The sequence below is a fragment of the Nicotiana sylvestris genome, chromosome 10 (genome assembly GCF_000393655.2).
Source record: "Nicotiana sylvestris chromosome 10, ASM39365v2, whole genome shotgun sequence".
Taxonomy (NCBI): Eukaryota; Viridiplantae; Streptophyta; class Magnoliopsida; order Solanales; family Solanaceae; genus Nicotiana; species Nicotiana sylvestris.
The window spans coordinates 173,273,202-173,285,584 of NC_091066.1; the positions used below are offsets into that span (position 1 = coordinate 173,273,202).

The 12,383-nt window shown below is 36.7% G+C and overlaps 1 protein-coding gene across 2 annotated transcripts; it reads left to right on the plus strand.

Annotated features, from left to right (window-relative positions):
• Positions 1-3,000: 3,000 nt before the first annotated feature.
• Positions 3,001-11,860, plus strand: LOC104233685 (protein ESMERALDA 1). 2 transcript variants are annotated; one of them, XM_009787116.2, is made up of 10 exons: positions 3,001-3,656; positions 4,103-4,172; positions 6,685-6,752; positions 6,855-6,943; positions 7,905-8,102; positions 9,033-9,237; positions 9,333-9,500; positions 10,285-10,452; positions 10,554-10,744; positions 11,104-11,860. In XM_009787116.2, the coding sequence occupies exons 1-10, from the start codon at positions 3,252-3,254 to the stop codon at positions 11,264-11,266; spliced, it is 1,725 nt and encodes a 574-aa protein (XP_009785418.1). In that variant the 5' UTR covers positions 3,001-3,251; the 3' UTR covers positions 11,267-11,860. The 2 variants fall into 2 exon arrangements, 1 of the variants encoding a protein (XP_009785418.1); XR_011403032.1 differs by having other exon boundaries at positions 3,036-3,656; positions 10,568-10,744; positions 11,104-11,181.
• Positions 11,861-12,383: the final 523 nt, after the last annotated feature.

The following is a 12,383-nucleotide window of genomic DNA, read 5'->3' on the forward strand; positions in this document are numbered from 1 at the left end:
CCTACGTTCCATGACCCAATTCTCAACCTATAGACACCCTTGTTCCCTTTGTCTCCCTTGCCTTCCGACCCACCACTTAACCCCTGCCCTACCTCCTGCCCCACCCCCTTTCCCCCTGAGGACATGACCTCACTTGACCATCCCACACTACAACCACTATACCTACGAAAGACTAAATGGGATCACTAACACACATAAGACAACACACCAAACTAGAAGAAGACAAGTTGTAACTACAAGCACACTAATACGGTGAATAAACTAATACAAACTAGGATGATAACAATTTAACTAACACAACAAAGGGAAACAGGAAAACGGGAGGTACCAACTTCCGTGAGTAGAACCTGGGAATTATATTGGTATATACGACGATGTTGCGGCCACCTAGCACGTTTGCGTCAAACTCCCGCCGCCCCTTGCTGACACTCGCCAGGGTTGTTATTTAATGTTTGCACACACACGTCCCGTCCGCCACTAATAGCCGCAGGCCCTAACCTGAAATACACACAAAATACCACGAAGCCAAACAAAGGGGGGAGGGGTTGTCACCGCTACCACTGGTGAGACCCCACCCGTAGTAAGAGAGCGCAAAAAAAGATGAAATAAAACCTTAAGTTAATTTAAAAAACAATCAATAATGAATAAAACCGAAATTTAACGAAAATATCAGATCTACGAGTGAAGTGAGGCGGAGAGGAAGCTTAGAAGCGAATGTTGAAATGGAACTTCGGGCAGCGAGGTTCCAAGTCTTAGCGCAGCAAAATTCAACTTCAGATCTCTGAATAGTTAATTAAGTAAAGAAACAATAGAAAAGATAAGATGTAAAATTTTCCAGTTTGCAACACCACAAACAACCGTGACGCCTAAATTTTGTAAAAATACTGATGGGTTAAACCCATATCTTGAATACTAAAGCATCAATTGAAAAAAAAATGTTTGAAAACGATATGAATGGGAAATTTATTACCATTAATGAATTAGAAAGGCATGCGAAAATAGTATCTCTACTTACACATTGAATTTGTTGTTGTTATTTAATTGGAAAGGTGTGACAGTAGGCACTAGGGCTGTGCACGGATCGGATCGGATCGGATTTAGCACATTTCGGATTCGAATTTCGGATTTCGGATTCTAAAAAATGCAATCCGAATTCGATCCGAATTATATCGGATTGGATCGGATTTTAAAGTTTGGATCGGATCGAATTTCGGATCGTATTATTATGCCTCAAAGTTAAACTAATATGTATATTTTCTTAGTAAAAGAGGCAATACATTAAGAAAAATTCATGTTTATGCAATTATGAGAGTACTATAGTGTCAATACAGCTAAATCTAGCAATTGTAAAGGTAATAACTTGGAGGTTGATGTAAATGAAGTACCGACTATCCGAAATTAAAGTGTAGTATTTATATATGCCATAATAATTTCGAATTTCGGATCGAATCGGATTAAAATATACCAATCCGAATCCGACCCGAAATTTTAATAAACACAATCCGAAATCCGATCCAATCCGAAATTTAAAATCCGAAATTGAATGAATTGGTTCGAATTTCGGATATCCGATCCGAATGAACAGCCCTAGTAGGCACGATAGCTGTAGGAATTGGAGAAGCAGAGGAACTCACATGTTTGCCAACTCCTTTGTGAAAGCAGCTGATGCCTCCGTTTCCCCTTTCGTCTTGCCTATTTATTCATGTAATCTATCACCTTACATTTTTGGTATTTTCTAAATATCTTTCTCACTTTTGCAGTTTTTTCACCATTGATATTAGTAAAACGTACTCCATTCGTTTACTTTTACTTGTCACTTTAACATATTAAGATAAGATAATTTTTTTTTCTGTTATACATACAATATTAATTACTCATTTCAAATTATTTTTTCAAATTTATTAAAAATATACATCAATTAATACAAGTATTATGGTAACCAGGGCCGACTCTAATGTACATCCAAGTACATTTTTTAAGAATGATAGATTTATAGGTATTTAAAAAAATAATATTTAACACTTTTCGTATAAAAATAAAGTTTTTATGTAGTAGTTGCCTCAAAGAAAAGAAGTTTTCAACATTATAATTGATAAAATCTTACCTAAGATTAACAATGTCTCAAGATTAATTAAATTTGTTGGCTATATTATCAATTGAAAAGGAATTATTAGAGGAAATCGATAATAAAAAAATTATTAAAAAAATTTAAGTTTCATATTAAATTTTGGCTTTAGGCCACACATATGTTTGAGCCGCCTTTAATGGTAATTTATGCATTTCATTTATTATTTTTTAAGGAATATGCAAAGCTCATAGTAGAAAAGTAAAAGTGAACGAATGAAATAATTGTTAAGGTTAAGCCTTTTGTAGTCGGCCGTAAACAAAATTACAATTGGTAAGCGTCACAATTAATGTCCTAAAAGAATATTAGAATCAAATTTATGCATAAAAGCACAGTATTATCCATTTTTTCTTTTTTAAGTAAATGAAAGATATTACTCCACCTTTCCTCTAGCCACTATATTCTTAATCAAATTTTACTAAGATAGTAACTTTAGAAAGCACAATTGTCATAATTTATGAGGAAGGAATTAAACCTTGCCGTACAAACATGACATTAGAAACACAGATAATATATACAACAACAACAACGATCCAGTATAATTTCACAAGTGGGGTCTGGGGAGGGTAATACGTACGCAGACCTTACCCCTACCCCGAAGGGTAGAGAGACTGTTTCCAGGAAACACTCAGCTCAAAAAGGTAATAGGAACTGATATATTAGTACCATAAAAATGCATAATAAATAACAACAATACAAGGGATATGAAATACAATATATATATATATATATATATATATATATATATATATATACATACACACGCTTGTCTTTCTCTCTCTCCGTCACTAATGAGAGGCACGTGCGTTCCTTTGCATCACAGCTAGCTAATTGCATCCATCTTTTTGGTCAGGTCACGTGCGCACCTTCTCCTCAGTTCTGCGATTTTTCTCTTTCGCAAATTTTCACCATTGTTTAACACTTTGGCTATATTTTCTCTTCTTCAACGTCCTCCCTCTCTCTACCCTAATGTCAAATCCAATTTGAGAGAGAGAGAGAGAGAGAGAGGAACAAAGGGTTGGGAAAAACAATAATATTGTTGTAAATCTCGAAAACCCTTTTGAGATAAAGGATTGGGAAAAATTATATAGAATGCAATGTAATTGAGCGATATTGTATTGTCGATATGCACGCTTACAATAGGCTACCGAGCAGTGGACACAGCAGCCCATCCACGCCCTCATCCCCCCGCTCTCGGTCGCCTCGTTTACGCAGCACTAGTAATAGTAATAGTGGTGGTGGATCCCGGGTCAAACCCAGCGCCCGTTTTACATCGGGTCAACCCGGACAGAGAACCCTCGCCCATCGTCTTGCTTGGTTCATTCTATCGGTTCTGCTTCGCCGTCAGGGGATTTTCCTCTTTGCTCCTTTGCTCTACATAGCGGGGATGTTGTTTTACATGGGGACTGTATCGTTTGATGTTGTTCCTAACATCAGGCACCACCCTGCTCCCGGGTCCCTCTACCGGAGCCCCCAGCTTTATGCCAAGCTTCTACCTGAAATGGACTCCGATAATTCCACTGCTCATGCGGTTAGACTCTATTTTTTTTTTGTTTGATGATAAAAATTCTATCTTGGAGTGACTTGTGGGTTTTTGGGGATTACTGAGTTAGTTCCAATGCAAATTAGGATTGCTCCTGTTTAGTCTAGATCTATAAGACTGAGTGTATTTGGCTCTTCTCTGTTGTGGATCAATGCCATTGATTATAGTTGTTGTACTGTTATTACCCTATGAATTTTCTCCTCATCTTTCCTTCTTCATCATCTGTTAATTCAGAGCAGTACATCTGTCAATAAGTGCGTACTTTGTAACTTGATGTTATTTTATGATTCCTGATATTTTAATTCAAATTCTCATAAAGATGCATGATGTCAATGTTGGTAATGAAGCTGGTTGTGAAATGTACTTGCAGTGAAAACAATTTTGTATATAATGCTTTTACAATCCTACTAACTAGAGGTGCAAATTTCCTGTAGATTTCAACAATATGGAAAAACTCCTACAGAGGTGGTGAATGGAGACCGTGCATTAACAAATCCTCAGGAGGTAGAAAATTTGGAGAATCAAACTTATCTTTTATCCTCGTTAGTACACTATGTTGCTTCTCTCTCTCTTAATTATTCTTCATATAGTAAGTGCAACTCTCTGGTTGCATTCGGCCATTCAGGTTATATTGGAGGTTTCCCAATGCATAATCTTATCGTAATTTGAAACTCAAGATAACTACTGCAGTTATATGCAGTGGCGGATCCACCTTTGGACATATGGGTGCTGAAGCACCCATTGGCTTTGGCCAAATTATGTAATATATCCATACATAATACCTAAAAACTTCAATAATTAACCATGAGCACCCACTATGACCGCGTTTGGCCATCTAGAATTTAAACTAAATCAGTGAAGCACCCACAACCTATAAATCCTGGATCCGCCACTGGTTATATGCTAGAAAATTTCAGGTTCATGACCTCATCCTATATGTTTAGGTTTATAATACAAAATATTCTTCTATAATTAGTCGAAACTAGGAACCTCGGTATTTAGATAAGTTTTCTTATTCAAATAACTTTTTTTTTTATTTCTTGTAATCTAAAATTTTCTTATTTCTAAGGCAGAATAGCCTAGTTGACACCTATATTTATTCCATTTTGACATCCTGACCCCTTTACTCCACAGAATTTCATTTAGACACTTGAACTTGTTCAAAATTGGGTGTTTTAAATCCCTCAGATGCTCTGTCTCTCAATCGCGCTAATGTCAGAATCCACATAAGATAAATTATGCCACACCATTCACTATCTTTACAAAAAACTAATAAAATAACCCTTTATTGATTTTTCCTTTTTGTATACTCTCTCTCATCTTTCATGCCTCAAACCAAATAACCGATAACCTGAACCTCACTCTCTCTTTATTTGTTCTTTTATCTTTTCAGAAAAACTTTCCCAAAATTTCCATCCTTTCACCTTTATTCCTCCCTGGCAGAGAAGCATTCATAATTTTGGGTGGACAAAAGTTATTTGATGAGGTTGGGGATTTACATGGAGATGTGAGAAAATGGGCATTCTCTAGTGGGATTTTTTGGTGAGAGACACTGAGAGTATGGTGGAGAATTATGATGTTCAAGTGAGGGAAAATTGAGTTTGTATGTTTTGGTGTCTATAGGATCTGTTTAATGGTGGTGTTTGAAAGTATTATTTGGAGAGGGAGATTGTTTGTAATGGTGATTGGTGAAGGTACGGGTGTTGGTGTGTGCCTAAGAATCGAGAATAGTAGTGGGCTTATTCTTGTTTTTATGTACTTTTTTTGGAGCAATTTGCAGGTGAATTTTTTGTGTCAGGTGTATGAATGTATCTGGGTCCTCTTCAAGGAGGTGCTAATTGTATAGTGTGTTTGAATTAGTTTGTGAGACAGGGAATTATGTCACACGATTAAAAAAAGGTTTATCCGGTGGAAGCTTTAGTTGCCGGAAACGATACCTTAGCAACCTCAGATCCACTAATGGTAGCAAAGGAATTTTGTAACTAATACCCAGCAATAACAGTGAGATTTAAACTGAAGAAAATTAAATAAGAACCTAATTTTTACCCCAACTCTTGAAGCTTCCATCGTTCAATAATGTAGTTTGGGGATGAAAACTCTTTAAAAAGCAAAATAAAATAAAATAAAAATATACGATGCAGCCTCTTATTTAGGGATCACGCAATTGTGCCAACTCAGATAAATAGTTGCCTCATAATCTTAGTCAACAGTCAGAGGCGTTTAAAACATAACGTTTGAACAAGTACAAGTATCATTTTGAAATTATGTGAAGTAGAGGGGCCAGGATGTCAAATCAGTGCAAGTATAGATATTTATTAGTCTATTCAGCCTATTTCTAATAGATTGAACTCTTATAAAGAGTAGTGTTTTGGGTCGTGAAGGTTCTAGGTACCTATGCTGAGGTTTCAAGTACCCGTGCTTAGGTTTTAAGAACTCGTATTGAGCTCAGGTAGGTACCGAGTACTCGAGCTGAGGTTTCAAGTACCCGTGTTGAGTTTCCAAGAACTTGTGCTAAGGTCCAAAGTATCCTTGCGGATCACGAGTAGATAGTGAGTACCAATGCTAAGGTTTCAAGTACTCGTGCTGAGCACCCTGTAAGGTAGGTCTAGGATACTTGTGATGAGGTTTCAAAAGCGCGCTTAAGCCTTGAAGCGAGGCTCAAAACATGTTGAGCGCTTCGCCTTGCTTAGCGGACGCTTCAGTATTATCATCATGGCTCTAAGACATACTTTTCCTTGCCAATGAGTGTTATTTTGAAGAGGCGGCACTAAGCAATTGATATTTCACTTTATCATAAATTTTCTTTAATTTCTTTGTCCATATATTTGGTATTCATGCTTATAGATATTAGTCTTGGAATACACATACATATTTGTCGTTTTTCTCCATTTGCGCCTTTCTTCATTAAAGCTTACGTTTTTTTTTTTTGCGCATTGTGCTTAAAGCTCCAATAGACCTTAGAGCTTTTTTATGCTTTTCGCTTTTGATAACACTGGACTACGTCGAATATCTTCAGGTTTGCCTGAATCAAATGGTTACCTTTATATTGAAGCAAATGGTGGTCTGAATCAGCAAAGGACATCGGTATGTCCTTTAGTTCCAAAGATAATTGTTCTTGAATTGCTGAAGTTTTGCTTGGGTGATGGTAGTAGTTTAATATCAGTATTGTTGCTTTTGTGCTTCCAGATATGCAATGCTGTTTCTGTGGCCGGTTATCTTAATGCGACCCTGGTCATTCCACACTTCCATTTTCATAGCATTTGGAGGGATCCAAGGTTGGCCAGCTCTTTCATCTTCTTTGTTTGTTTGAGTAATGTAGTATTTCCTTAGACGAACATTTATATACTGTAAAACTCAGGAATTTGGCGGTTGCTCATTACTTTTTGTGCTGACAAGCTCTTGAGATGCTTTACTAATTTTTTTAGTTTTCTTTTACCATCTTTGCTTTTTTTTTTAAAAACTATTTTTACCCTTGAATTTTTCAAATGTATTTTTAAAATTGCTTTTCTTTAACCGAGGGTCTATCGGAAACAACCTTTCTATCTCACACAAGGTAGGGATAAGGCCTGCGTACACCTCACTCTCCCCAGACCTCACTTGTGGAATTACACTGGTATATTGTTTTTGGTGGTGTTGAAGCTCTTGAGATGCTTTACCTGCTCATTAGAACTGACTTCCCTTTAATAGAAATGTACTACCTATTTACTAGCCATCATTTTTGTTTTGCATTTTTCCTTCTGCAATTTATGTTCTTATTTTTCTTATGATCTCTGTGGTGAATATAATATTTTCTCCTTTGTGTTTTTCTTATTATCTTGAGCCGAGGGTCTTCCGGAAACAGCCTCTCTACTCCTTTGGGGTAGGGGTAAGGTCTGCGTACATACTACCTTCCCCAGACCCCACTTGTGGGATTTTACTGGGTTGTTGTTGTTTGTTGTACCTCTAGTTGAATATATCACAAATGGCCGCAAAAAAGATTTCAGTACCTCTAGAATTTGAACAGATTTGTTAGTCTGGGAATCTATACCTTAGGTTTATGCCATTTCCTTTGGAGGTATTGTTGAAGCAAACTAAAATCTGGTGGTGGATTGTCGTATAACTATTTCTGAGATAGTGGGTTTTAGTTTGTTTTAAGCATGGCCATTCTCTTGACCAATCTTGAGTTTAACATCCATCTACTTCTGCATCTTCTTTAATTGCAAATCATAAAAATGCTCCACGGTTGTTTTTCTGCAGCAAGTTTGGAGATATCTATGATGAAGAATTTTTTGTCAAATCCCTAGCCAATGATGTGCGAGTGGTGGACAAGATTCCTGATTATATTATGGAACGATTTGATTACAATATGAGCAATGTTTACAACTTCAGGATCAAGGCTTGGTCCTCCATCAGTTACTACAGGGATACAGTTCTTCCAAAGCTGCTTGAAGAAAAGTGAGTTCCTGGACATTTTTTTTGTCACCGCTTTGACTCGTAGGCTGAACTGCCTTTACTTAGGATGTTAGGCCTAATTATTGATACGAGATTTATCCTTGTGATGATACGATGGAGTCCTTGTTATGGAAACTCATACTTAGTTCTAGTTTGAAGTAGTTTCATAATTGATTATATGATATACATCTGGAGTGCTTGCTCTTCCTCCTATGGGTTCCTCTTGGGGTTTTTGCTTTAAAATTCATGTTTTGAGGTATGTTTGGTACTTATTTTGATTTGTTGCATTTCTCTCTTGGGATGACAGAAAGATAGCAAGCTAATGTTGGTGCTTTTCATTGTGAAATACAACTCTGATTTACTTTCCAGCTTGGAAACTAGATTTGTCTTCTCCTAAATTTTATGCAACCTACGTATCACCCTTCCTTCTTTAATTTCAAAAGATTTTCCATGTTTACCATTATCTGGTGACTGTGACTCACAAAAGAGAAAAGAAAGGTCTAGGCGGAGGACCTGGTGCTTTATGTTTGATACTGATCCTTCTGGGTGATGACCTAAATTCTTAGTGGAAATCTTTCATCTTATTCTTGTACAGTGGTCTCTCCACTGAAGATAACAAAATGCAGGAAGTGTTTTGCTTTTGTACAGAAAGGAGCCTCCTGTTTAATTTTCTGAGCCATTATCATACATATTTGTAAAGATTCAGTTAGAGAGATATTATTTATTTGTAATTATGTAGCCTTGATTTCTTTCCTAGTTTATAATAGTTATTTAAACACTCAATAGCTTCGGAGAATAATCAAGCAATACATATATATTCCTTGCCAATTCTTTGATGCTTAATTGATAGGTTCATTTGTTCATATTTGAAGCATTTTGTTTTGTTATTTATGGCCACCATTTTTGCTAAGAGTTATCTAATCATGCGCTCAGGCTCATCAGAATATCCCCGTTCGCAAACCGTTTATCATTTGATGCTCCTCCAGCCGTTCAGCGGCTTAGGTGCCTGGCAAATTATGAAGCCCTTAGATTTTCAAATCCTATTTTGAGTTTGGGGGAAACATTGGTTGCAAGAATGAAAGAACGGAGTGCCAATAATAGTGGCAAGTATATCTCTGTGCATCTCCGCTTTGAGGAGGTTGGTTTCATGTGGAACTGCTATATATTGATTGTTTATGTGCTCCACAGCTTAGATTTCCAAGGATATTGAGCCTTGATCACTTTCTCTTGCAGGATATGGTGGCTTTCTCTTGTTGTATATATGATGGTGGTGAGGAAGAAAAAAGGGACATGGATGCTGCAAGAGAGAGAGGATGGAAGGGAAAATTTACAAAACCTGGTCGTGTGATTCGTCCTGGAGCTATCAGGATTAATGGCAAGTGTCCCTTAACTCCTTTAGAGGTAATATCTTGTCATTGTCAGCCCTTTTCAAGATGCTTGACTTTCATGTTGTTTATATCTTTTATATCTTATGCACATAGGAAGTTAGGCACTTTTGTAAAAGGAGCACGTTATATTTCAGATAAGTGGTATGCCTGTACTTTCTTGGCCTGGTCAGAGCATTCTGATCCTTTGTGAGACTTCCTTCATTAAGAAAAGTTTTCTTTACAATCCATATTGTCCAAAAAAATTTTCTGGAGAACACTTCTTTGTACCTGATCTTAATTTCAGTTCGTGAATTCCTATCTTTGTCTGAGATTTAGTGTATACTTATGCTAGGCACAGGGATCTTTATGAGATGATGTGTGGGTATCAGTATATAATTGCACTGGTTTTACTTGTATTAGTTTTGTTGGCTTCCCCTAGTTCACCAAGAAATATCTATGAAGTGACTCGTGAGACTTGAGTAGTATACTTAGCGGTAAGTTGTTTTTTTTGAAAATTTCTTCTCCTTGTTCAATCATGTGTGAGAAGGATACCTTGGAAATGTGTGTGGATTATTCTTCTTCTTTGTCTTCTTTAGTCAATATCTACTGTCTTAGGTGAGTTGCATGATTGTGACTAGCTTTTTAGTAAGATTCCAACTACTATATGTTATTCTCATAAAATCTACTGCAGTTTCACGTCTTGCTTCTGTGGGCTTTACCTCTCAAGCATTACTGCTGTATATCAACTTTTTATTGTTTTTGCTTTTCCTTGGCGCTTTATCATTTTCGTGGCTAATTTTCTACACTTTTTTTATCAGGTTGGTTTGATGTTAAGAGGCATGGGATTTGACAAGACTACATCCATCTATTTAGCATCTGGAAAAATATACGACTCTGAGCGACATATGAAACCACTATTAGAAATGTTTCCTCTTTTGCAAACTAAAGATATGCTGGCAACCCCAGAAGAACTAGCTCCATTTCAGGTTTAAATTGTTTGATTTGCCGTCTCCAGACTTTTTAGATTCCCCTCCCCCCAACACACACAAAACCTTGGCTACCATCTGACTCAAGTTATTGCTTATAGAATTACTCTTCCAGGATGGCTGCCATAGACTATACTGTTTGCCTTCATAGTGAAGTATTTGTGACAACTCAGGGAGGCAATTTCCCCCATTTTCTGTTGGGCCATAGAAGATACTTATATGGTGGACACTCCAGGACCATCAGGCCAGACAAAAGGAAGTTAGCTTTGTTATATGATAATCCCAATATCGGGTAAGCTTTTGGTTAGCATTTCTGCCATCTTTTTTCCAGTTTATGTGAGACCTCTCTAGTGTGCCTGTAAAGAAACTGAAAGAAACCGTTATGGGGATAGAAATAAAAGAGTGGGTATTACAATGTTGAAGGCCCATGGCCATGACGGTAATGATGCTGGCTATTTTTACTTAATTCCATAGAAATACCACGGTCTTCTGGTGTTTCATTGCTGTTCTGGTGACTTTACCTGTTATCTTAATTTGAAGGGTCATTTTTCTAACTTGCTATAAAATTTAGTTAGGCACAGTATGCAGTCTTGTATGTTTGTTTTGCAGTGCTTTTGACCAGTGTATGTTTTCCATGTGCTCCTCTTCCAGGTGGAAGAGCTTCAAGCGGCAAATGCTTAATATACGAGCACATAGTGATTCAAAAGGTATTGAGATTAAAAGACCAAATGACTCAATATATTCATTCCCTTGTCCAGATTGCATGTGCCGGAGTAACAAGACTGAAGATTCTAGATCATCCTCAGTAACGTGATCTGTGTGCATGTCAGTAGGTGGTGTTCTTATTCTCGTAGTACGCATGAACCTCAGCTGCTAACCGTTCTTATTCTCGTAGTACACATGAACTTCAGCTGCTAACTGTTGTGATTCTTTCATTTTTTTCCCCTCCACTGTGGAGAGGGCCTTACTGGATTAGCTGCTTCTGGGATTTGTGTAATGACTGATCAATTTGATTTTCTCCGGGGCATGAGTTTGAGGGTACGCTTTTGTACATGATGGTGTGAGAAAGGATGGGAAAGTCATGTCTATCGGTGAAGTTACCCCCGGTGTTGATTTACATAGTAGATTCATCTTCTTCCAGCTGCTGTATCTCTAACAAGCTGTGAATTGACACAAGATATATTTGCACGTTAGTTTTGTGAGAGACAGGATTTTGTATATTAGTGAAGTGGGAGTGTTAGATTATAGGAACATGATGAGAACAGTATAGGCTTATCAGAAGTTAGGGTTCCAAAATTTTACTTTGGATACCCTTTTTTGCCAACATTAGATAATGTCTCTTGTTGATATTTATTATTGCTGTTTGACTAGATTTATCACCTTAATTCAGTGCACAGAATTTTCAAAAGAGCTGTGGATTTTTCTTGATTAATTGTGTCTATCATTTGGCTTATCGAGTATCAATCAAACTGTATTTTTTTTATGATCATGCACACGATTATAAATAAATATATGTTTCAGTTATTGTTTTGAGAGCGGCTATACAATATCATATTCCCTTTTAAAATATGCCACGATAGTCTTATGACTATAATAGCATGACATTAAAAGTAAAATGAGAAAGTGAGTATAAGTAAACAGGAGGAAGAAGGGGTTACAACATACATAGAAAAAAGGATTGTATGTACTCAACATATTACAAATTCGTTGGAAGATTTCTAAAAGGGAGAGATTTACATTTAAGTTGTAAGTTGGCGAAAGACAAATCTTTGCAATTTTTATGTTTAAATACATTCGTTTGGCCAAATTTCTAAAAAGTAAATAGCAATGTGTTCGATCAGTTCATTTCATAGGTAAATGGATAAGTGGGTTTCAAGTATCTAAAAGTGAGGGTTCTTGAAATGTTTTTTTTCCCTATTTCATATTTCTTT